Source organism: Heterocephalus glaber, unplaced genomic scaffold (assembly GCF_053883595.1).
Source record: "Heterocephalus glaber isolate CG9 unplaced genomic scaffold, H.glaber_assembly_v1.0 deba00000621, whole genome shotgun sequence".
NCBI classification, from domain to species: domain Eukaryota; kingdom Metazoa; phylum Chordata; class Mammalia; order Rodentia; family Bathyergidae; genus Heterocephalus; species Heterocephalus glaber.
In genome coordinates, this window is record NW_028258153.1 from 47,978 (window position 1) to 74,714 (window position 26,737).

Below are 26,737 nucleotides of genomic sequence, written 5' to 3' on the forward strand. Positions count from 1 at the left end.
TTTGGAGGGTATAGTGCTAACTGAGATATGGTTCCAGCTGTCATGATGATCATGCACATGCGCACACACACAATATATATCTATATTTTACTATATATACACAACTATATGTACATCATTGTGAATGTTTACACATACATGTATATATTTGATTCTTGATTTTATTTCTATAAAATATGAATATATACATAAAACAGTGCAAATATATGTATAAAATTACTGATTAGCTTCTGTAGTCAACAGTTTCGAACATCATTATTATGAATTATATGGCTGCACATGCATGAACAGTATATGTACTGAAAATATCATTATTGTCTCATATTTCATGTAAATTGTATGACTTTCTTCACTGATAGGAAATTTTGGTCAACATTTCCTATATTTGACTCTTCAAAATTTCTATTTTCTTACTAGATCCAACATGGCTTGCCTTAGAAGTGGGCTCCTTAATGCATAAATGCATTTGCAAATGAGTTCCCAGAACACGCTAATGACATTTTGTTCTGGATCATTTTCAAAATCGTTGCAGGCAAACAAACTCATTTAAGAGAGTGGGAGAGGGAGAGGGAGGGGGAGGGGAGGGAGGGGAGAGGGAGATTTTAAAGGCAATTATTCAATGGTTGTTAACTAAAAACATTTGCACATAAATGTGATTACTGGGGAAATGGCATTGGAGTCTGATTGACTGACACTGGAAATTGAAAATGGACTCCCTTGAAGTTCAAAGCTTTACCACAAATCACCAGAATCATTAGTTACCCTACATAGGATCTTGGAAGTTGCTTGTTTTGTAAAATCTGGTGCCTTTAGGCTCCTGAAACTAAACTAGAGGAAAAAAAGTCCCAGAAAAGAACTAAAAAATTAAAATTTAATAAATAAACCGGTATAGTATCCCAGAGTATGAAAGATGTCAAGGGTCTACCATATGCTGGCGAGATATGACTCTTCCATAGCAGCAGGGCATAGAGATAATGTAATTGTGATGTGTTTATTTCAACTGGATTACAGCACCAGGCTGGTATTTGAAAAGCTATCAAAAATTAGAGAGCCACCATTTTCAAGAGATAGAATGGACACACATCATAGAATTTAAAAGCTGTTTGTTTTGCTTTGTTTACTTTCCTATTTGTATTTGTATCTGTCTTTGGAGTTTTAATTAAAGAATCAGCATTATGGTTAGGGCATAACACTTGAGTTCAAATCCTGTTGTGTTAATTACCGAGATTCCGGGATTCAGTGTCTTTTGCTGTAGAGTGGAAATAGTAGTAACTAATTCATGATGTAGTGGTATAGCATATATGCAGCAGGATGTACATTGTCAGTGTGCAATAGATGTCAGTGATATGATCACAATTCGTCAGTGACAACAATGTAAGCTTCATGAGGGAGCAACTAGCAGAAGGATCTTCTCATAAATCATAAATTACACTTAATAAGAATGGATTCTAAACTTACAAAGAATTCAATGATTTATATTATGGATGGTTCTGATTTTTCTCAGTCTTTGGAAATCTGTGCAATTTATGTTAAAAACATGGATAGGGAATTTAATAAGGTTCTAAACAGTACAAAGTGCTCTTTTTCTTGTTGTGGAGACTTCTACAGAAAGGATTGTTTTGATAAAATCTAAGATGGTGAACAAGTTTTTAACTATTCAATCTACATCTAAGATTGGAGAAATTATCAGAAAAAAAGGAGGAAAGAAGGAAGAGAATTGAAATAGAGACAGAAACAATGAGTGAACAGTTTTGAGGCAAGCAAGAGAATTGCAGAAGTCAGAATATGTCTGACTTTACTACTTCATACTGATACATTCTCCTGGCAAAGGATGCTAATTCTAAACAAAGTCACAGGACCAGAAGGAGTCTCTGTGTGTGTGCATGCGTGTGTGTGTGTGTGTGTGTGTGTGTGTGTGCACCAGCATTTAAGAGCCTGGGAAGTTCCTTGGCTTCAGACTATCATGTATTCCATGTGACACCGGGGTGGGTTACCATGGTAAATATGGTACACAACTGATTGTTTTCTGACATGCTGCTCTATCATAGATACACCAGAATTCAAAGTAATACTAAAATATATCACTGCAATAGGAATCTTGGGTTGAACTTTCATTACATAGTCAGCATATAAGCTTGGGCTAAACTTAGATTCTATACTCAAATATGTTATGTAGTTTTCCTCAAATATAGTTTATCTTGAAATCAGCAATTGATTACTAGCATACAATTAATAGTATGTTAATCACAGATTATTTCCCCTTTCTTGCTATGTTAAGGCTTATAGTGGAAGTTTTAGCTTCTTGAATATTATTGAATTCAAAAGAAAATGATGGTTCTTTGTTTCTCAAAATATGAACACTAAAAATAGCATGGAGTTATAAGAAATTATAACATGCTGAAATTTTTGAAAAAGTGAAGACAACATTATGAATTTCACTGATGAGCTACCCCAATGACTAGATCTTTGGGTTTGGAGAATTTAAGGGTTTTTAAAGTGTTCAGAAAGTCCGTGTAACTCTTCATAATGTCACTATGTAAATGCAAGCTTAGTATTTGGACTCTGAACTTGGAATCTAGAACTGCTGGATTGTTTAGTGATATGCCATATTTAATTCCAGTATAACCTACTGAGAGGTAGGCCATTATTCACCCCTAAATCCTGCCCTCAGGAAAAATACCTTCTTTCTCACTCTCATTCTCTTTTCTTATTCAGAAGTATCCTTTGGAGACAGGTACCCCTGAGTCCGGCCCCAACTCTGTCATTCATTAATCATATGATCTTGGCAAATTTCTTGAAGTGACCAAGAGTTAGATTGAAATAGAACATATGACATACTCTATCTCATGATGATATCTGAATTAAATAGACATGTCCTATAGGACATGGTAAACAATAGCACTAATTCAATGTCATTTTCCATTGTGATCTTGTTATGACTACTTACGTTTTTCAACTTACATTATGCAAACTCTTGAAAACTATCTATCTTAGGCTTCAAAAATTCCCCTGATGTATTCTTGAAGTCTTATTTTGCAACTGGATCAATAATCCAATGAGAGAACCGAGAGTGAATACAGTTTTAAAGCCCAATTTCTTGATATTTTCTTAAGAATTACAAATTTGGGGGAGGCAAAATACTCTAAAATTCCTTCCAAAGAACTTGTCTAGATGGTAACAATTAAGTCAACAAAGCCAGTAGGTAGACTGGCAAGCAATGGATAGACTAGGAGGACTTGGGAAACAATAACCCAGTGGCCATCACCTGCTTTTGTTAATGTTTCATTGAGACCCTTCTCTGTATGCTCTGTCTGTATCCTTGAGGGCGATTTCATACCCAGAGAGGTGAGGTGAGTCTGGACAACAGAAATCTGTGTTAGCTATCTGACAATACCATGTTCACTGACCCATGGGCTAGAGGATACCTGAACATGAAAATAAAGGAAGTGGAAAGAGTACACAAAGGTACAGACCTGCCCAATGAGCTTCAGAACCCAAGTTTAAGATTATCTTTCTAGATTCCACCTCGATTCCTACACTGAAATAGAACTAGCAGTCCAGCAGTGAAGGAAGTAATAATCAACTCTCACTGAACAGAAAAAAATGAAAAATTTTAAATCATAAATGATTGATTACATGATGATTATAAATTTACCCCTTCCTCACTTCTGAAGGAAGAAGAATGCTTCTTTTCTAGGTCAGCCAGGAACCTGTTCAATTTAGGAACTTCACAAAAACTGGGGGAGGAAAGAATAGCACCTCTTGCATCTCCATCAGATCCACCAAATCCAGAAAAGTTACACAATAAAAAGCCCAACCACAGACAGAACAGACAGAGGAGAGCTCAAGTTGCCTCTGGTAGAAGCATTAGGAGTTTTAAGTGGGAAGGAGAGTCACTGTTTTGGGTTTTCTTCAGCTATTCTTTCAGAGACTCCAGCAAAGATCTGAATGACTTTCCAAATTTTCCAGGTCATTAGACTCTCATTTGTTTTAATGTGATTTTGCGCAAAGGTCTGGTCATTACATATTTGAGTGAATTTTAATTTCATATATGGGAAGGAAATCATTACAAAATATGAATTAAATGTTAGCTTAAATTGTGTAGCTATGGACAGAGCACTGTGAGAACAAATACAAGATAAGCAATTGTGCTTAAGGCCAGAGAAGATTTCAGAGCTATGCTGCTTAAACTAAGGTGGACCGGGACCTGTTCAAGGTCCAGGTGTGAATGGTGTAAGGTACACAAGCACGAAAAGAGGATGAAGAGAGCCTCTATGGCTAGAGAGAAGTGGCCTCCTTCTCAGTCTGACACTCCATTCAGTGCCCACTGAGTGCCAATGTAGTCACTGACTGTAATTCTCATACATGATAAAACTTCAGATACTCTGATGATAAATAAATTTGACACAATTACATGGTTTGATGGAACACCTTCATTTGGATTTCACTATTGAGGGATGAGATCAGGTCATGGACACATGGCTGGGACCATTGGGGGTGACCTGCCAATGGCAGAGACTTGTTGCCCATGGTGCAGGGCAGCAGCTCCCAAGCCTGGCATCTGATGCCAATCTTCTAGCACTGGATCAAGTGGGTTTTAGATGGGATGGCCTGGATCTACTGTGAGAAAGAAGATATAAATGATGGCAGCTATTGACCTCACTGCTGCTGCCCTCTTGTTCTGTCCTACATGCAATTCTTTTGCATTTCTTTTACTTTTTTTCACCCTAAAATAAATGCTAAACTTTTACATTTACCAAATGTTCTGACCAATTCTTTTATGAGACAATAAGAGCCTGGAAACCCCAACTGCTCATGACAACACCTGGCAGCACTGTCACCTTTTAAAAAAAATGATTCTTCTGTGGATAATTTCCCAAGTTTAAACATTGGATGGTGATAATCTTGGTAACGTTGGATGCTCAGCCAGTCTAGAGAGTCCCTATCATCTATTTTGATGTTGTCTAAGAAACTTTTAGAAGAGAAAGCTTTTCTTGTAAAAAAGTCTACAGAAAGTTCTTAAACATTCCACTTTATAGTCAAAGATACCAGAATTAATGGCCCAATCGATTTCTGTGTCCAAGAAAAATCTAAACAGAATGAGGCCTTTAGATTCAGCCATAGAGGAAATGAGTCTTCTTTCTCTTTGTAAGTTTAGCAATGACTTGCTATATTTCCATGAGGAACCTACTTTTCCTGCCTAACTAACTAACATCCCATATTATTAATGTAAAATGACCAGCTTGTGGTCATTCCTTTCCTTTCGCAATCTTTTTGCAGATTATGTCATTCCCTTAAAACAATATTTTCTGACATATTAGCAATGGATCTGATAAAATCATTCACAGTAAGCTAAAAATTGCCAACCATAACACCATAGGATCACACTAATACATTATCTCTTCATTTGCCTTGCAAAGAGCAAGCTGATGTAAGCCACGTGAATGATTTTATAATTTTGAGATTTATAGCATTTCTTATATCAAAGACTTTCTTTTCACAAAATGGTGGTTGAATAAGCATTTCATCAAATTTACATTTAGCTTCCTATTCACTCTTGAATAAGATCACATAATATTAATTAATCATTCCATGAATCAATCAGATATAGTTGTTCAGCGTCCACTACTCTCAAGTATGGAGAACAGGGCAGAGTCAGGCCTCTGTCCTTGGGGTGTGTGTAGTTCAGTGGGTTCCAGCTAACAGTCACCTGGCACCTATTCTGAGGTCAATATTAAGCATCTTACATGATTGAAATCATTTGTGTCTTACACCATCTTAAGCTCTAGGCACTGTGATAACCACCACCACTTTACCATGGACAAAATAGCCACCCAGAGAATGTAAATGATTTGTTCATAATCAAAACCAGGAGTTAGGGACAAAATTTGGCTTGGAAGAAAGCCTGATGGTGTAGAGCACACTGATATATAATGAAGTTATAACCTAAGTAGATTTAAAGGAAGGAAGAAAGGGAGGGAGGAAGGACAGGATAGGATGGGATTAAAAAAAAACAAGAAAGAAAATTTTAAAAAGAAAAGAAAAAACAGTAACATGTAACAAAATCTCTAGAGGGCATTATAATTTTCTTTGGATTTCAATTAGTAAGAATTTATTTTTAACAAAATATCTGTTTATGTATTTTTTCTTTATTTGGGTGATTCCCATCATAATGAATTTAACCCGAGTTTACAATTAAACCTCTCTGTCCCTCTCTCCTCTCTCTCTGTCTCCCCCCAACCGTGTCTCTCAAACATGCACACAAACTCACCACCATAATTGCACCTCCTTATAATCCAGTCATCAAGTTGAAAATTAGACATTCATATTAAACAGATATCAAATTAGTATAATGTCATTATTTAAAAAAAAATTATCTTTGAAATTATCTTCATTAATGTGTCTGCTGAAACCTATTTTACTAAAGCCCCCTCTGGTTGTAAGAAATTTGAAAGCAAATCTAAAAACCAGTATGTTTATTTCTGCCTTGATTATTCTCTACACAACAGGTAGCTTCTGTCCTATTATATGATAAAATATGTGCATATTAAATGTATTATATAGATCTCTTACAAAAGTCCATTTTTAAACATAAACTTGACAATAGAAACTCCTCTTTAATTTTCTCCTTCACATTGTTTCTTATTCCAAGTGTGTCAAGAATTTAATTGTAGCATGAAATTAACCAGTTATAAAATACTGTACTCATGCCCTGGCCTTCTAAAGCAGAATGCACTAAATAATTTGCTTAATGGTCTCTAACATGAGACCTCAATTTAATAACCAAAGTGCCCTCACTCCTGGGATGAATTCCTAGTGAGAAAGCTCTGTGTGTAATCCATCAAAACATTAATGGATCACACACACACACACACCCCTGCACGTGCACGCACACACACACACCACTCACAAATGCTAAAATATAAATAAAAACTCTGCTATGCCAAGCTGATTAGTTTGCAACAAACTCATCTGGCAGATGATATCCGGGAGATGTGTTAGAGTTAAGTCTCCCTGTGTCATGGGACACTGTCATTCCATAGACGTGAACTTGTCAGGGAGGGGCCTAGCGTGTTTCTGCCTCCTTTTACAAAAGCTCTCTCTCTAAACAATCGATTTCTATACTTGAGGTTGCCAGTCATCTTGCTTCTAGAAAAGCAATGTTACTATAATAAATAAGGAGGGCCAATTTAGATATACAACTTTTAGTATAATGAAAATTGACTGGATTTTTTTTTAACTTCATAGAATTGCAAGGATTTCTTTTCATAATTACCACTTATCAGCATTTTGCAAACTTATGCATTCAGAGACTAGAGAAAAAAGGAAACAAGGTCTGGCTTTTTAGTGACCTGAGTAAAATTTCCTTGACCTCCCCTCTTCCTTTTCACCTTCAAATTTATTTCCACTTAATGCTTTGGCTTTATGAGGTCTAAGAAAATAGGCTGCCAGAAGGTACTAGAATAAATATAAAATGAGGAAAGCAAAAGATAGAGTGAGAGAAAGATTATAATTTGCCGGAACTCTAGACCCTTAGATTGACTTTTGACTTCATACTCTAGACTAAATAAGAGTAATTGATTTGTCTCTCAATGTATTTATTGCATATGTACAGCAAAGGCTTAAGTGGAAAAATTAGGTAAATGATAGCCCTGCATAACTTTTAGACTCCAGTTCTCAAAATCTATTGTTTAAAAATCTGTAAATGCTTATATCAATTTTTAAGTCATGTAAAGTGGAGGACTTCCTACGGCACTTCTAAAGGGTGTGCAGAATTACTTATATGTTTATTTGCTTTGTCTAGAAATGATACTCAGTGCTTGACCAACATAAACTGAGACTGGTGAAAATGTAAAGAAAGTGTGCAAATGCAATATTTGATTAAAGTGCTTATACTGAAAAGGAAAAATTGTTTGGTAAAAACTTTAATTTTAATCATTTCTTTGCCCCTGCTAACATTTTCAATACAAAATAATATTTTCTTTGTTTAGTCTTTTCAGTCTATCTTAATGAATTTGCAAAAGGTGAAGAATACTCTACTTTTTGTCAAAATGCAGACACGAACGTAAACAAAACAGAATAAAATGCTGATTTTGAATGACCCAGGCCTAATCTGAAACATGTGGTATTGGATTTCATCAAGTATCCCAAAACCAGTGTTATGCACATGAATCAAATGTTTTCAAATCTACACCTTAGAAAATTTCTTCAAAGAGCATACTTTTCATCATTGTAAAAACTTTGTCATCATCAATGCAGTGGGAAGGTAAGGTTTTTATTAACTAAACTGACCATTCAAGGAGTTGGAACTAGTAAATGGATCTATTACACACACTTTTAAAATGTTTTATTATGTATTTTTATTAGTACATGTTTGCAATACATGATTACATACTCTTTTTTTCTTCCAGAATACACTGTATCCTTATTCAGCAGCTAACAAAAGCTGTTATTTGTACAAGGAGATAGTGTTATTGTATGATAACAGGTTGATCATCATGAACCCGACCTCTAAATCAGTGTATTATGTGCCTCACGAAGGTGATGTAACATGCATGTATTCTTAAAGGTCATTATTAAAACATAAATATGCATCCACTAGTGTAGGAGAGCATCTGGCTGCAAACTGAAGGATGGGGATTCATTCGTTCATTCCCAAGTTCACAGAGGAACCTACATTGTGTTTCCAGGTTATCGTTTTTAGAATAGTTCGCACGAGCTCTCACCCCAAATTGAACTTCTCATTCAGCTCTGGGGTGATAGAGGTCTTTCTGTTTTCAGGTTAACCAAATCACAGTCTGTCTTAAGCCAAGATTGCCAATTGTGTTGAATGAAAGAGGTTCTTTCCTAACAGCAACTTATGCGAGGAGTGGTGTTGATACCTTTAAGCTGACTTCTTAGAATTCTAAGACACATTGAATTGGAAAGACTTGGACAGATAGGGTCACTGCATTAATGGCAAATCCACAAGCAGCCTTCCTTCCTAAAGCCCAATACTATTCTAATCTTTCATTCTTCCTCTTTAATGCAATCATGTAACTGCAAGGCTTAGTGTTTCCACCTCGTTTCAAAATGCTCTCTTACATGCACAGTATCTCCTTGGAGACTTTTAATCTTGTAAGAAGAATATTTTCCTTTTGACTCTGGGTTCAAAAGCAGGTGCTTTTATTTTCAGGTCATATGTGAAACCAATAGACCGCTTTAGAAAAATCATGCGGTGTCAATTCAAACCAGAGTCTCAAAAAGCCATAGTGTATTGATTGAGTCTTTACAAATATCTGTTCATAATAATGAGTGCTTCCTGCATCTAGTCACTGGGAAGCATATTAGTCATGGTGCCCATCATAAAATAGTATCTTTCATGGTTAGAAAACAGACTCAGATTCTATAATTAAAATATTCATGGAAGTATATGAATACTTTGTTTCCTCTTCTCTTTTATTTTCCTTGTCTCATACCCAGTGTTGCCCTGTGGAGAATATCTGTCCCTACTCTGCAGTGATTCATCAAAATTTTTTAGTTCTCTAGTGACTCCACTTTTCTGGCTGTAGTTTTAGCTGACACTTTTGGCAATGGCATTTAGTTGGACTACCCTCTGCCAGTTTATGTTTGGTAGATCTGTTGATGGGATAGCTTTCCATTGCTTCTCTCTCCAGTTATCTATCTTTTTTTTTTAACTTCTGTTGTTGGCAGTGTTGATTGAGTCAGACATGACTCTTCTCCTGCACCTGGTTAGTCCAGTCTAATTCTGTGAAAAGCAATAGTCATGAATCAAGGGAAATCCAGCATGGAATGTATTATTAGTATTGGTGTTTGAGTGGCAGCCCACTAACACTTAGAGAACAATTTATCCACCTGAATTGGACGCGACATCACTAATGTACACGGCAGATTGATTGTACGGCTCTAGTGGACGTATTCTTTATTAATGAGATTCAGTATGATTTGCTAAAAAGGCTTTTACTGGGCACTCATTTTCTCTCTCTCTTCCCCATCTCTCTTTATCCCATTTAATCTGTTGAACTATATACCATGTTTTGAAAATGTGTTCCTCTCTATTTTTATTGAAAATACCTAGACTTTTTAAATAATTGTGGGCTAACTGAACAGAACAAACACAAAATAAAATAATTAGAGCTTGGAATTGAAATGGTGTATAGAACATGGAAACCCCAAAAATGAATTAAAATCATATGAAATAATTAAGAAGAAAAACAGTAAAACTACATGGGAAAGAAGAGAGAAGAAACAACCCAAAACAGTATTCAACATTTGAAAGAACTATCTGAAAATGAATGTGTTTGTGCTACCAAGAGTTATAAAGCCTCACTGGATTTCTTTCTAAATAAATTATGCTATTTTTGGTGATCTGCTAGAAGTTGAGAATTGCTGAGGTTTTAGGACTTCAAACAAGGTTAAGCAAAATTCTAAAGAAACAGCATAAACTACATGTCTTAATTCTTTACTTTATCATCCAGAGCGACTAGACAGGACAGAATAATTTACATTGATTAAGAACTTCTTCTCAAATACTTAAAGAAACATAAGGATGAATTGTTTTAGCTTCTAGCCTTACTCTGAACAAGTATTCCTGCTGTATAATTTCAAATTTGGCATGAGAAGAAAATAAAAAGGAAGTCATCTCTCTTCTCCAGAAAGTAGAATTGGCATGAGCTCTTATCTCTAAACATTTCCATGCTGTCTTTCTTATAAATTTCTCTATTACTGTTCACTTTTTATAAACCACAAAATGTCATCTCTTCCCTAAACCAAATATAATGCAAGTTGCTAAAATCAACAGTGTTCTCTTAATAATGACCTAGAAAAGGACATGTTTGACAATTGCTTTCTAATCCTGTGTTTTACTTATCTCCAAAGCAAATATTATTTCAATTGTTCATTTTAAAAAGACATCTAAATAGTTTTATAAATTATATGTGAAATCACAAAAAAAATCTCACAGCTTAAAAATTCCCCCAGGAAGATTCCTAAAAGCCCAAGTTTCTCCATGAAAGTCTGGCTCAATTTTCAAAAGAGCTGGATATGTGAAAGTTACAGTTAATCAAGGAGAATGACATACGAAGAGTTCTTTCTCCCAGGCAAAAGGAGGTAGAGACTATCACCAAGCCAGCCTCCTCCGTGTCCTCAAACCCAAAGGAAGCTGAAACCTTGTCATAGCACTTGCAGGGTGGTGCTAAAAATGCATTGTGATCCAGAACAGAAATCAAACTGCACAACATTGAAAAAAGTCACTTGAGATTTTAGCTCTTTTAGATATGAGATAGTCATTTCATCTTTATGATTTATTGTTTATATCTCTAGCTATTACCTAAGTGTTATAAGCAGTTTTACAGAAAAGAAACATTTTCATTAAAATATAACAATTTAGCAGCTCATGTGCTAGGATGAAAAGCCCTGGAAATATCTGGAAGTTTAATAATGAATTATACTGTAAATAATAATAATAATGCTGCTATCAGTAATAGCTACCAACTCAAAGAGCTGTATGTTGGCACCTCCACTTAATGCCCTACATGTTGCATATTATATCTATTCTTTCTTTTAATGACAACAAACTGAACGTTGGTTTATCTGTTTAAAAAATGAGGAAGCAACTTAAGAGTTAAAGACTTTTGTATGGATCTCACTAAAACTAGCAAGTGAAGAAACAAATCTTATATTTATCCACAAGAAGTTCCCCAACACTAAACTATGATTCCCTCCATCCATGTCCACTGCAACACTCCAAAGTTTATTCTTACGGTGGTGTAGTAACCTACAGATCTATCAAAATACTTCAGAACAGAAAAGTGTCTTATGTGCCTCAATTAACAAGCTAATTAATTATGTCTCAGTCAGAGTCGGAAGGTCACAGGTAAAGATTGTCAATACTAATACAAAGTCCATTTATTATCAGTGTACTTTTCCATTTTGAACATGCCAAGTTTGTGGAGACCTGTATCTGCCTTTTATCTCGCAAGACTAGAATTGTTCTGCCATAAAGCTGCAAAACTTCTGAATATGTGCATCATGTAGCTCTTAGGATCAAGATCACTGGCTCTACTAACTACCAAAGCAAAGACCTCCAGGCTATTGCTCATTTGCTCTGGTTAATCTAGATGCTTATCCACCATTTGCTATTGAATGGATATAATTTCAATAGTACAAAATGAATAAATTCTAGAGATGTACTGTATAGCACTTCAGCTATAGTTACCAATACAGTTTTGTACGTTTAAAAATTAATAAGGGGATAGACAGTCTACATTCAATGTTCTCATTACAATAAAAATTCCTCAAACTCAATCATGTGGGTATGTATTGATGCACATAACTTTTAGAGTTTTATAAAATTATTTAAAATTGCTCTAAAATGTTTCATTCTTTTACCTACAAATTGCCAAAATTGAACTGGGATATTTTAACAAATGTCATGAAATCATTGGGTGCCTCATAAACATCTCAAACCTAATATGCCCCAAGCTTTTCTCACCAAATATGCTTTTGCTGTGCTCCACCCCCGAGGTAATGAAAACACCTTTCTTTCACCTTGATGTCACACCCCACGCTCAATCTCTGACCCTCCCACTTCCGTGCTGCCTAGAAAATGTGTCTCCAGTTCTCCTGCATGTCTCCACTTCCAGTCCTGGCCTGCTCCTCAGGCCCCAGTCTGTCGTTCCTGGTCTCCTCTGGTGTGCCTGTCCCTGCCTCTGCTCCTCCATACGGCAGCCAGGATGATCCACCTTCAAATCCCACGAGTCTGATTTGGTTGCTCTTCCTCTCAGGACACATCGGTAGTTTCCTGACTCATCCCACTGTCACCTGATTTAAAGCCAGGGTCCTGTCAGAAAGCTCCATATTCCTCCATATTGGCTGCCACTGCTGACCCCAGCTCCTAAACTTCTCCACCCCACTGGCTGTGCTGTGCTCCAGTCACACTGATGCCCTGGACAGTCCTCCACCTATGACCTCTGGTCCGGAGCCATCTTCCTCCTAGAAACTCCATGTTGCAGACAGCTGCACATCTTCTTCCCTCCCTCTCTTCAACTCTTCACTCAAATGTGATGTCTCCTGTGAAGATTTCCTTGGTGACCCACTTGAAATCGAACTCTCTCCATGCCCCTGGCCCCGCTTCCCTAGTTCTTTTTTCTTCATAGAAGACATCATATGCTGACTTCCTCTGTAGTTATGTCTCTTTATTGGTCTGTCTCCCCACCTTCTGTCCCCAACCCCATCACTAGATCACTAGGTCGGACTCCTGTGAGCACAACAATATTTGCCATTTTGTCACTGCTTTATCCTAGGCACCGACAGCATTGTCTCACATACAGTAGATGATCAATAAATGCATAGTGAAAAAACAAACAAAAATGAAATAGACACATAGCAATATAAATATCAGCCTGATTGAAAATTAAGTCTTCTTGGCAAGTCTCTTTATTCAGTAAGGAAACACTTTATCTCTTGTTCAACAATCAGAATGTGCTGAGTAGTATACTTAACCCCAAATCAGACACTGAAATGCAATTACTAATTAAAATAATGGATTTTTAAATGCTGATCTTTTATTTTTAAAAAAAATCTTTCTTCTGCAAATTATTGAAAGTGCTTTTTTTGTTGTTGTTTTGTTTTTCTTTTTTAAAGTGACCTTCTTTCCTCCACTTCCTGGAAGGCTAGTTATATTTACATTCTAGCATGGCCATGAATATTCTGTTGGGTATTTCCATATATGAGTGTCACCAAGAAGAATATTTAACTGGAAGCATGTGCTTTAATCAGAGATTCATTTGGGGAGGGCTTGATTTGTCTCTATTAATTCATGATTAAAATAAATTTCCAAGTAACCCATACATTTATAACGAAGATTTTTCTTCAGGCTACCTTAAGATGGGACAAGAGCCAGGGAAGGGTGTTATTAGCATGCTCAGGATGCACTCCACAGTTCTGTCTGTTACCTTGGACCTGTTCTCCAGGAGATATTGCATTTTGAAGTGTTAAAAAACTCCACTGACTCATTGCCTTCCTTCGTAATCATTTATTTCCCTTATCTGTTTGTAAAGCATTTTTTAAAGGAAGATTTTAGTTAAGAGATTGAGAATAGCTTGCAATAACCTAAACAATGTATGAAACATCTCTATATAGAAGATGACTGTTAAAGAATCTACAATCATCTCTATATATTTAATGCTACCTCGAAGAAAAAAGATTACCTTCAATTTTCCAATGAGCTTCTTTTTGATCATTGAGCTGTCACAGGGCTAGGCATTCAGAAGGTCCCCTCTTCTCCTTGATGATGTCCTTCGTACTGGGAGAGCCCAGTCCTTGTGCTGTCTGGTTGGCCCATATGTAGCTCTGTTCTGGAAAGCCCCTCCTCTGCCAATATCTGTCTGTTTATTTCAGATATAGAACAGGCACTGAGCTTCTTCAAATGCAAAGGCAGTGCTAGGTCCAGGATATAATTAAAGTAGAAACAACCAAGGGTGAGAATGGCTCTGGAAAAGGTAGGTCAGGGGAGCTTGGAGGAGGGTCACTCTAACAAGAGCCTTCCAGGCTCCAGCACGAGGCTGTAATCTGTCCCGACGGGTGACTGAATGCGAGAACAGCCATCCTCGCTGTTTCCAATATAAGCAAATCGTAAATTGGAGATGGATGGATTCTGAAGTTTGTATTAATTCATCTTAGAACAGTTGGAGACCCTTACTGAAAACAATAGGCCAGCAAGACACACCACTTGATTTGCATAAGGCGCCTTTAGATATATGTTCAAAAATGCTAACTTTCATTAGTAGCACAGAAAAAATCCATAGAATATGGTTAATAAATTAATTCATTTAGAATCAGCCTTGTAGATGTCACTTTTGGCTCAATAAAGAGGAGACAATGAGGGATGGCCAAGGTAAGTGACTGAATTTTCTCTCTGACATGTTTCTATGAATTAAAAACCTCCTCGTGCATGTGATATTACAACCAAAATTGCTCCCATTGTGTATATCTTGTTGGGCTTTGAGAAAGATAATCCGGATGCTCTATTTTAACATAAAAACAAGCAAAGCAGCTTGTGGTCCTCTGAAATGATTAATAGAAAAGTGATTCAAATTAACCACAAACACAAGAGGAAGCTGAAATTAGAGAGGGTTATTAAGATACTGTCTGCTGTTTAATCTCACCCCTTATCAACACATTAACCTTGTTTTCTCTGCATGAGCACCAAGTCCTGCAGCAAAATTAGGTCAGAAATTCACATCTGATCAGATCAGTGCATTCATGGCAACCAGACCCTGATGTGCTGCAGCTTTGAGTTTGCTTCTAGATAGTAATGCACAGGGCTTTTTCCTGTGCTTTTCCAAGCATAGGCACTATGGCTAGCTTTAGAGTTTTTCTACACTTCCTAGAAAATATTTCTACATACTCTGAGGCTAACTCTAGAGTATCCTAATAGTTGACCGTTGTGTTTCTAAATCTTTGTCCATTTAACAGTCTTCACCCTTGCAATGGAGCTTCAACTCTGCTTCTGATATACAAATAGGGTGTTTCATTTTTCTACATGGCTTCCAGGAAAACAGACCCAGTCAGATTAGCTTTTTGAGACCAAAGAAGCTATTCATGCTTCACTGAGTGGTCTGTCATTCACTAAATATATTTCGTAAATGTTCCCTATTTCCCATATGCTCTTCTGCTACAAATTGTGGGTATAATTCCAGAAGCCATATATATCTAAGGAGGATTTATGGAACTATTAACATTTATTGAATAAGAGCACTCAGTGCAATTGTGCTTTTTGCTAAAGAAATCATTTAAATATTTTCCAATACCCAACTTTGCTTTTGTGGTAACAATGTGTTACTATAGGAAAAGCAATGATTTTAATTTTTATGTTGTTTTCCTCCATAGCCCAAAAGGTGAATGTTTGTGGTCTTACATTCTCTTTACATAATAGAAATTCTGGGACCCCTAAATAAAAATACTTTCAAGTATACATATTAATATGCAATTGCATGTATTTTTAAAGGCAGCTGTAAGTAATCTAATTCCATTTCTGACTGTCACTTTTAAAAAGGAAATATAACCTCATATAGATCCCTTGAGGGCATCCACAGGGAATAGAGACATTGCTAATCAGCCTAAGTAGTCCTTTGTGTCAGAACCACTTTGCTCAAATTGAGAACTGCTTTCCAGGCTCACAATATTTGGGGAAATTTTACTAATGTAGAATTTGTTTCATTAGAAAAAAAGTCCTGCCCCTTCCTATAGTAGAAATTATGGTTGAGAAGATATATACTAGTAACAGTTTTTTCTTGTTGCTTTTAATTTAGGGGATATTTCCTCTGTATCCCAAAATACTATGTCTAATAACAACATCAGGTGGTGAGGTAACACATTCTACAATTCAGAGAAAAACATTTGGGTGAAGGACCTAATGGTACTTAGGACCTAGTGGACCTAGGATCTAATGGTACTTTTGGTGCATTGGATGATCTTTCAATTGCCCAATCAACCCCCTTTGGGGAATATGTTTTACTTAATGACCTGAAAAGGTGTTGTCTGTAAATAGCGAATCTCCAATGGAGACCTAGATTCACAGGTACAGGTAGGCACTGTCTTACAGGTTGTTTGTGATCAGACTGATGTCATTGGTCAGTTGCCTTCTTGTTATTGGCTGGACCCCGAGCCATGTCAGTGGTTCCATCTATGATTACATTTTTTTCTTACATTTCCCCTACACACATGTACATAAACTCACTGGTTGGAAGCTATAGGTGTTACATGTCTGATTTTTATATAAGCTTTTTTAAAAAATTAATTTTATTGGTACATTTTAGGTATACAATATAATGACACTCATCACTGGAAAAGTTTTACCCTATAAAAGATTTATTTTATCTTTGTGAGAGAGAGTCTTTTATTGATAATGATTTTCTCTAAGTAACATTTTGGACATTCTTTTAAAATCATAATACACAGTTTATCAACCACTGTCATTCTCTAATTAGTTTGTTATGAAATTGTGCTTTCTTTTTTCATAGAAGAAGACTGTTTTGTATCTTTTTTATTAATATCTAAATGTATTGCACTAAGATAAAAAATGGGCCAATGAAATAATTTTTTTCATTCTCCATTAATTTTTCTTCTTTAAATCTTTCTTTCTCACCAAATGTTATGTGGAGCTGTTCAGAAAAGTGCTAGCAACATCACTTTTTATTTACTTAGTATTTTTCACTCAGTCATCCCTTCCAGGAAACTTTCATGTGAGAAATGGAAATGAAGGAACAAGAAAGTTAACAGTGACAAGGGGTTCAAGTCCATTTTAAAATAAGGAACTGGACTCAGAAAGCCTAAGTATCTTAGACCCCTGGGAAAGTGATCTTTTTCTCAGAGCTCAGGGTTTTAAGCTTCCCAGCTTCTGCATAAAAGGCATTCAGCACATATGTGATTCAGAAGGTCAATCAAATGAAATCCTATTTCCATTTTTTAAGCAATCCTTGGAAGTCTGCACATTTCTGAAATTGCAACTGGCACATTTCACAGAGAATTACCATCAATGCCTTTTCAAGGTCAAACATGCTTCATGTTTAGAGTTTTGGCATTTACATTCTACATATTAAATCATAGCATATATCGAAGAAGGCTTTTAGTAGAAACATTACCTAATTTTAGTTAATTAGACTATGTTCATTATTGCCACATTGAATTCTCTTTACTTGACATAAATCATATGGTTAAAAATATTAGTTAACACAGCTTTGAGGAGCTTAAGGTATCGTCGAGGTGTTCACAGGTACATTGAGTGCTGTTCTGAAATAAAGGATTTTACAAATCAAAAAAAATTAAAATATGCGTTAAATTTACATATGAGTATTCTGTGTTTGCTGGCCTTCCTGGAACCTAAAAATACCTGTGTGATTAAAGTCTTGCTATGAGTTTTCTTAAAATATTTAAAACAGATTCCACTGCTTGCTCCTAGGGCAGAGGAGGTGAGCCAATCCCAGCACCCAGGAAGGGGCTTCCTGCTGCCATTCCACCACTCTCTCCTAGGGCAAATGAGGTGAGCCGCCCAGGTGCCAGCAGCAACCCCCACACACACCCTGTAGAAATGAGAATACACATAAACAAGCCTCAAAAACAGACTTCCACATCACCTACAGCAACCCCAAAGGGAAACAAGATGGAACAATCTGATGCTCAACCACCTGGATTCCCTGAACTGGCAATGAAAGAGGATCTGGAAAAAATGAAATCAGAAATAGTTTCTCAGATAACAGCAAAGATTGTGCCCATAGTGCAAGACATGATTAATAAATCGAGAGAGGACACAGATTAAAAAATAGAGAATCTGAGGAACATGATGGAATCCCAACATAGGAAACAAATGGAATCCATAAAACAGATAAAAATAGATTTCCAGGACATTAAAAACTCCATTGAAAGTCTATACAACAGAATGAGTGCATGTGAGGACAGAATTTCAGATACAGAAGATAAGATTGCAATTTGTGACCAGGAAAAGAAAAATTGCTTTAAAATTGTAAGGGACCACAAGAAAGCAATCCACCAGCTGCTAGACAATACAAAAAAAGAATAACATAAGACTGATTGCAGTCAATGAAGAAACAGGAGAGAGTGCAGATGACATAAAAAAAACTGTTCACAGAAGTGATGGCAGAAAACTTCCCAAGCAGGGGAAAGAATTTGACAAACAGATAAGTGAGGCATATAGGACTCAAACTAGCCTTGATCAAAAAAATCTACACATAGGCATATAATAGTTAGGATTCCAGAAACCCAACAGAGGAACAAAATTCTACAAAGAGTGAGAGAAAAGAAACAAATCACATGTAAAGGAAAGCCCATCAGAATCACAGCAGACTTCTCAGTGCAAACCCTCAAAGTAAGAAGAGCTTGGAGTGATGTATTTCAAGCCCTAAAGGAAAACAGCCTCCAACCCAGATTGATGTACCCTGCAAAACTATCTTTCAACACTCTGAAAAGAGATTGAAGATGATATCAGAAAATGGACAGAAATCCCCTGCTCCTGAGTAGGAAGGATGAATATAGTGAAAATGGCCATATTTCCAAAACTGCTATATAGATTTAATGCAATTCCAATTGAGATCCCAGCAGCATACTTCATGGACCTTGAGAAAACAATCCAAAAATTCATTTGGAACAAGAAGAGACCCAGAATAGCAAAAGCAATTCTAGGTAACAGAGACATGGCAGGGGGTATCACAATCCCCAACCTGCAACTATACTACAAAGCTACTGTGATAAAAACAGCATGGTAGTAGCAAAGAAACAGACCTGAGGACCAGTGGAACAGATTAGAAGATGCAGAAACAATGCCAGACACACTCAGCTATCTCATCTTCGATAAAGGAGCCAAACACCCTCACTGGAGGAAAGATAACCTCTTTAATAAATGGTGCTGGAAAAATTGGGCTTCAACTTGCCAAAGATTAAAACTAGACCTATATCTCTCACCATCCACCAAACTAAAATCAAAATGGATTAAAGATCTAAATATTAAAATAGAAACTGTGAACCAGTTGGAACAGAGGTTAGGTAGAACCCTTGAAGACATCGGTGTAGGAAAAGATTTTATGAACAAAACTTCAGTTGCCCATGAGCTAGCACAAACAATCAACAAGTGGGATCTCTTCTTATTAAAAGGCTTCTGCACATCAAGAGAAACCACCAGCAGTGTGAAGAGACAACCCACAATGTGGGAAAAAGTCTTCACCTGCTCTACCTCAGACAAAGGTCTACTTTCTCAAATCTATAAAGAACTTAAAAAGATCAGACCTCCCAAATTTAAAGACCCAATCCAAAAATGGGCATCTGAAATGAACAGACATTTCTCAGACAAAGAAGTAGAAATAGCAAATAAATACATGAAAAAATGTTCAACATCACTGGTCATTTGAGAGATGCAAACGAAAACAATGCTGAGATTCCACTTCACTCCAGAAAGAATGGCTGCTATCATGAAATCAACTAATAACAAATGCTGGCAGGGCTGTGGGGAAAGAGGAACCCTGCTCCACTGCTGGTGGGAGTGTAGACTGGTGCAAGCACTGTGGAAATCAGTATGGAGATACCTCAAAGAACTAGGACTGGAAGTCCCATTTGACCCCGCTATTCCACTGCTGGGGATCTCCCCCAAAGAATTAAAAGAATCATACCACAGTGATATATGTGCACCCATGTTCATAGCAGCACAGTTTGTAATAGCTAAAACTTGGAAACAGCCCAAATGTCCATCAAGTGGAGACTGGATAAAGAAAATGTGGTTTTATTTATAAAAGGGAGTACTACTCAGCCATAAAAAATGAGAAATTAGAGACATTTATAGCTAAGTGGATGCACATTGAGGTGATACTCTTAAGTGAAATAAATAGGACACACATGTGTAAATACCAAATAGTTTCTCTGGTGTGAGAAACTGAAAGTGTAAATAAGGACTAAATGTATAATAGGTAATGTGAAATAGGAAGAAAAGGGGCAAAGGGGAAGGAAGTGGGAGGGCTAGGGGAAAGGACAGAAGGGAATGGGATTAATATGAGAAAATGGAAAAATAGGAACAAAATCTTTGTAAATAGGGAGGACTGGAGGGGTGGAAGGGAGGGCTGGGCAAGGGTGAAAAATAAGAACCAAGAGAGACTATGTAAAGGTGCAAATTTCCAATGATGAATGTCATTATTGTATACCTAAAATGTACCAATGATTAGAATGAATAATCGATAATGCAAAATAGGAAGAAAAGGTCCAAAGGGGTAGGGGTAGTGGGAGGGGCAGGGGAAAGGAAAGAAGGGAAAGGAAAAATGATGAGAAATGGAAAAAATGGAAATAAAGTCTTTGTAAATAGGGAAGGGTGGAGGGGTTGAAGGGAGGGCTAGGAATGGGGAAAAAATAAGAACCAAGATGCATTATGTAAAGGTACAATTCCCAATGAGAAATGTAATTGTGTTGTATACCTACAATGTACCAATAAAAGAATTTAATAAAAAAAACTATCTTTCAAAATTGATGGAGAAATAAGATACTCTTGTGATAAAGAGAACCTTAGGAACTTCATGAATACCAAACCAACACTCCAAAAAATTTTAGAGAATATCCTAGCAACAGACACTGAGGATCACAACCCCAGGAAGCCCAGCAGAATGAATCCATTGGGTGTGACAAATTAAATGCATAGGAGGAGAATCCAACAAAAATAAAAAGTCATGACAAGGCTTTTAAAACTTTCAACTTCATCTCCCTAATGAGTGTATAATTCAATATTGTTATTGTACTGATTAGTATTTTTCTGATTCTAGTGTTGCACACCCTTCCTTGTACTGTAGTGGCTATTTATCATCTTCTTGTGTCTATTTTTTAATTGGGCTGTCTATTAATGAGCTGTAAGAGTTCTTTACATATTCTGGTCATAGGATATATGCATTGTAAATATGGTCAGTTTAAGGACTACTTTCATTTTAATGATGTTTAAAGTTCTAAATTTTGATGGAATCTCATTTATCAATTTTTTTCTTTTATACATCATGTTTTTTGTATCCTAGGAAGTTCTTGACTACCCTAAATTCATAAACATTTTCCCTTATAATTTCTTCTTAAAGTTCTATAGTTTTAGTCTTTCATATTTAGGTTCATAGATCCTTTCAAATTATTTTTTATGTATGGAAATAAAGGGTTGAGGTTAATTTTTTATGTACGGATACCAGGTGTTCTAGTGCCATTTGCAGAAAACACTATCTTTTCCTCAGCTCTTGAATTGAGTTTATATTCTTTGAAATGTTAATGTTAAATAATCTTTCAAAACTCAGTCGACCATATATGTGTGGTTCTATTTCTAGATTTTCTGTTTTATTCAAATGATCTATATGTCTTTCCTTACACCAACACTGCCTTGATTACTGTAGCTTTAGAGGAAGTCTCAAAATTAGGTATTAAATGTCTTCCAACACTGTTTTTGTTTCTTTTTACTTTTCTAGGTCCTTTGTACTCCTACATAACTTTTAAATTTCAATATCCAATTCTTCATTTATAGTAAGTGTAAATAGACCTGAATTTTTATATATACCTTGTGTTTTCTAATCCTGCTAAATTCAAATACAAGTTCTAAGGGCTCCTAGAGATGTCTTAGTATTTTCTCTGTAGATGATCATTTCATCTACATATAAAGATTTTGCTTCTACCTTGCCAATCCTATCCTAATTGTGTCATTTTATTGCCAGACTATTTTGGTTTAGGCCTATGTTTCAAAGTTTAATGGACAGATGAAGAGTATGCATATCTGACCTTGTTCCCCACCTTAGGGAGAAAGCATTGCATCTTCTCCATTCATATAAGGCATTTTTGCTGGAAGTATGGAGTACATGTCTTTAATCTGTTGGGAAGTTTCCGTTCTACTTCTAGTCTCCTGGCAGCTTTTACCATGAACAGCTGTAGAATTTAGTCCAATACTTTTCTCCAACTAGTGACAGGATCATATGGCTTTTTCCTTTCCTCTGTTAAAATGATGACTTTTGGGGGTGGATCTTCCAATGCTCAACCAACACTGGCATCCCTATAATAAAACCACTTTCTACATCCTGCCAGATCTGACTTCTGATAGTTTGTTTTGTTAAACAAATTTCTATGTTCATACTTTTTTCTTCTATTATCTTTATCCAGTTTTAGGATTAGCACAATGTTGAGTTCCTAAATTGAGGGGAGAGGTGTTCCTTCTTTTTTCTGCTTTAAATGTTTGATATAATTTATTGGTTAAAATGTATATGAGCCTGTTGTCATATAGGTAGGTTTTCAAGCTAGTAATATACTTTCTTTAATAGTTGCTATTCAAATTTTATATTTCCTCCAGAGTTAGTGTCATTAATTTGTCTTCCAAGGTACTTCTTAGAAGTTGTCAGATTTATTTCAAAAAAAGATTTTTGTAATATGCTTTCTATATCCTTTTAAATTCTGTAAAATCTGTGGTAATGTCTCCTAGATCTTGATATTGTAATTTTAAAAATGTATAATTGATATTGTGTAATAGGAAGTAAAGGGCTAAAGGAGCAGAGGAAGTGAGCAGGGTAGGGGAAAGGAAAGAAGAGAAAAGAAAAAATATGAGAAAAGGAAAAAAATGGAAACAAAGTCTTTGCAAATAGGGAAGGGCAGAAAGGGAGAAGGGAGGGCAGGGGAAGGGGAAAAATATAAGAACCAAGATACTCATGTAATGGTACAAGATCCCAATGATGAATGTAACTGTATTTTATGCCTAAAATGTACCAATAAACTTAATGGGGAAAATATTTAAAACACTTATTCTCATTTAAACAGTTGAAGCAGTTCCAAAAGTGAGGAGGGTATAAGAGATTATCATCATTGTAAAACTGTCAAAACTCCAGGATATTGGTCATCATATGAGCAAAATAAAAGTGAATTTGGGCAACAATAATGCTGAGCTGTATTACTTTGTGATACAAATATGGCCAGTCCTGTCATAGGGCAATGTGAGAGGGCTGGGTCTCCTCTTCCCATCCAGTTTCCACTTGTCTGGTTTCTTTCACATTTCTTTCCCCAATCCCTTCTCCCAACAATATCCAGAGAAGTCTATGTCCCCATGATGTACATAGATTTGCTGAGAGAGAGAGACAGACAGAGACAGACAGAGAGAGAGAGAGAGAGAGAGAGAGCGCTGAGAATTTTCAACAATTTAAGAAGCTGTACTAGCATTCTGATTCTTTCAAATATATTTACACCTTTAAACTGGAATTTGAGAAAAATATCTGGGAGAAGTTGAGTGGGAAAGGGCTGAGTTGTAGATAGCAAGAAACATATCACATCTTTGCATTCTTAGCACATGTAACAATTCTTGGCACAATAATGAAGTGTGTGACTGACCACATTCAGGTTTGAGGTGTACCCTACGACTATCTCCCATACAGCAGTTGGTCAAGTTTACTATCACCTGCTGACTTTCTACCTTGCTGTCTCTAAGTGGAAGCCTGAATGTGAGTGGTTCCCAGCCAGTAAGGCTCATTGCTGCAAGTGACCCTGCTGTGACATGCTCAGTGGCGCACTGACTTGCACCTTGTGTTATCTTCCTAGCATACTATTTTCTAAAGACAGCATGGACTGAGGCTCTGATTCGAATCCTGTTGTTCATTCCAGTCTACCACTTTAGCTTCTGAGGAGTTTGGAGGAACACGGAAAACAGGACTGTTCAGTAATTCTGCCTTCTCTTTCCATTCCTACTAGTTTTTCTCAAACTGTCTTGTTTTGCTACACATTTTACTTCCATAGTTTGTCTCCTGATCGCCATCTAGGCTACTGGGTTTAAACAACCAGGTTTGAGGGCTGGGATGGTTTCTACCCTTCCTTTTCTCATTTGCCATTCATGCACACACACACCTTTGCAGCATCTTTTCTTCTGTAATGGCTTAGCAGTCTGGGCTCCATCCAAAGTCCCTCTCTTCCCACCTACTCAAACAAGTTCTCACAGTAAATTTGTTTCCCTGCCCTCAGTCATTAATATTTTTCCTTTCTGGTGTCATTATTCATACCAACATATAAATTATGCTAATATTCTCCTTATTGGGATGAAAATGGTTTTAAAATCACCATAAATTGTACGTGCTTCTCCAACCACTGGCCGTATTTTTATTTTACTTTTAACCTCAGAAACCCTCAAAATAGCTCTCTATATTTTGCTTCCGTTCTTTTCTTCCCATTTTCTTATGAGTTTTATTCTCAACTCTCCAAACCAATTGTTCTTAACAACACTAATGCGGTCAATTCCCAGGCTTCCACATACTTGACCTATCAGCAAAACCCTTCTAACACTTTGGACTCATCACTTTGAGGTAGCCCATTTTTTCTGTGGCTCTTCCAATCTTACTAATCATATTTACTGGATACCTCTGTTGCTCCTATTGTATGAACCCGATAGTTACCCAAAGAATATTTCTGGGTTCCCTGACTATCTCCATCTCGATTTAAATCACAGTTGTCTCTACCTAGGCTCTCAAATGTGAAACCTATGGACTGTGACTCTCATGTTAAGACTTCCAGGTTTGATTTCTACTGTGTCAGGTTTATTTTTTTTTTTATCTCACTGCCACTTGATAATCTCTATTTCAGTATTTAAGCCCTTAACAAAATTGACACCGAAGCTTAACCACTGTCACCCACCATCAACCTTAGATTTGATCCTATTTTAGTCTTTACAATTTCATTAAAGGGAAACCTTCTGCTAGTTGAAGCAAAAATAAACAAACAAACAACAACAAAACCCAGCAGAACAAACTTGAGAACCACTCTGGTTCTTTTCCTCTTACTCAACTCCTATATCTCATGAATCACAAAGTCCGTAACTTGATTACTTTACGCCAGGTTTACTGCTGCTGTCCTACTACAAACCACTATGAGCTCCCACAGTTAGAACAAAAGAAGAGGGTGATTTACTCCAGGATTTCGTTCTATCCTCAAACTGGCTAAATTTTTATCTTCTGCTGAGGGATAGATGTAGAAATAAGTGTCCACAGATCATTCATGGCTTTTTCAATTCAATGTGCGACTTGAATTATTTTTATTTTTATAGTACATACAATAATTCAGGAAAATATGACCTTAGTAATACTAGGAACCAACTCACCAAAATCTAGTTCACGTAACTGGATTTTCTAGACCTCTTTTATTTTGTAGTGCTGGCTCTGCTGTGTCTCCTGCTACAATGCTCCTTGCATTTTAGACTTCCTTCAAATTGTTGGTTATATCCTTTTGAATATTTGACAATAAACCACCTAAATTTAGCCATTTTTGTCAGTATCCATGGATCTTTAGGTGGAAACTTGTTGAATGTTGTTAATGAAACACAAAAGCTAGTAGTGGAGATATGTATAATTTTCATATCTTCTAATACCTATGAGAAAGATTCAGTAAATAATTTTATTTACCTACTTATAAAAGCAACAAATTATTGAGATTTAATCCCTATATTAGGAGACTTTAGATTATAGAACTGAAGTTACTTAGAAATCATGTTAGCTATCCTTTTTGTTTTGAATTTTTAAAAACTCAGTTGCAAAACTAAAGTAAAATGTTCACATGTACACAGGAGTCTATTTTTTTTATTTACAGAAAAGAGTTCTAAGAGAGTGTATTATTTTCTACTGAATGGCTGGATTAGTGCAACATTTTTAGCTTCTTTTTAAACATGACTAGTTCTTAAGAGAATATTTCATTTTCCTTAAATCACAGTATTCACAGAGTTAGCAGAAAGTATTAATACAAGATTAGATGAGAAATCTACCATGACCTATCAGAATATCTTAACTGTTATCATTCCTTTACCCTGCTAATTGAGATGAATTATTTCTTATATTTGGGGATTTTGCTGAATAGACTCCAATGGAGAAGCAGGACTCCATCAAACAGAGCATGGGTCTCCCTGTATCACTGAAAAAAACCCCAACAACACCACCATCCAAAAACAAACCCTCAGGCACACGGAAAACACTGTAACATTCTTTTAAAAAAATCCATAGATGGTGTCAGTGCCCTGCACAGCGTAACCGCAATTTGGAAGGCTGCAGTTTGGCCTCATTAGCTTGCAGCTGGTAGCTTTCACGTCCTAAAGGTAATTTCACTTGAACAAAGGTAGGGCACTTGGCATTCAAGATGTAGTAGCCTTAAAATTCTGCACAGAGTACATACACAGATGACTCCACCTGCCTTCAGAGGCTCACAGATCTGT

The 26,737-nt window shown here is 36.4% G+C and overlaps 1 protein-coding gene across 1 annotated transcript in view; it reads right to left on the reverse strand.

The window, feature by feature from the left end:
* Positions 1–8,332: 8,332 nt before the first annotated feature.
* LOC101725127 (neuronal tyrosine-phosphorylated phosphoinositide-3-kinase adapter 2-like) overlaps positions 8,333–26,737 on the reverse strand; it is a 28,382-nt gene continuing 9,977 nt past the window's right edge. Inside the window, exon 4 of the mRNA XM_087205973.1 lies at positions 8,333–23,620. Coding sequence (XP_087062099.1) covers positions 23,593–23,620 — 28 coding nt within the window. The 3' untranslated portion in view covers positions 8,333–23,592. The remainder of the gene's footprint in view (positions 23,621–26,737) is intronic.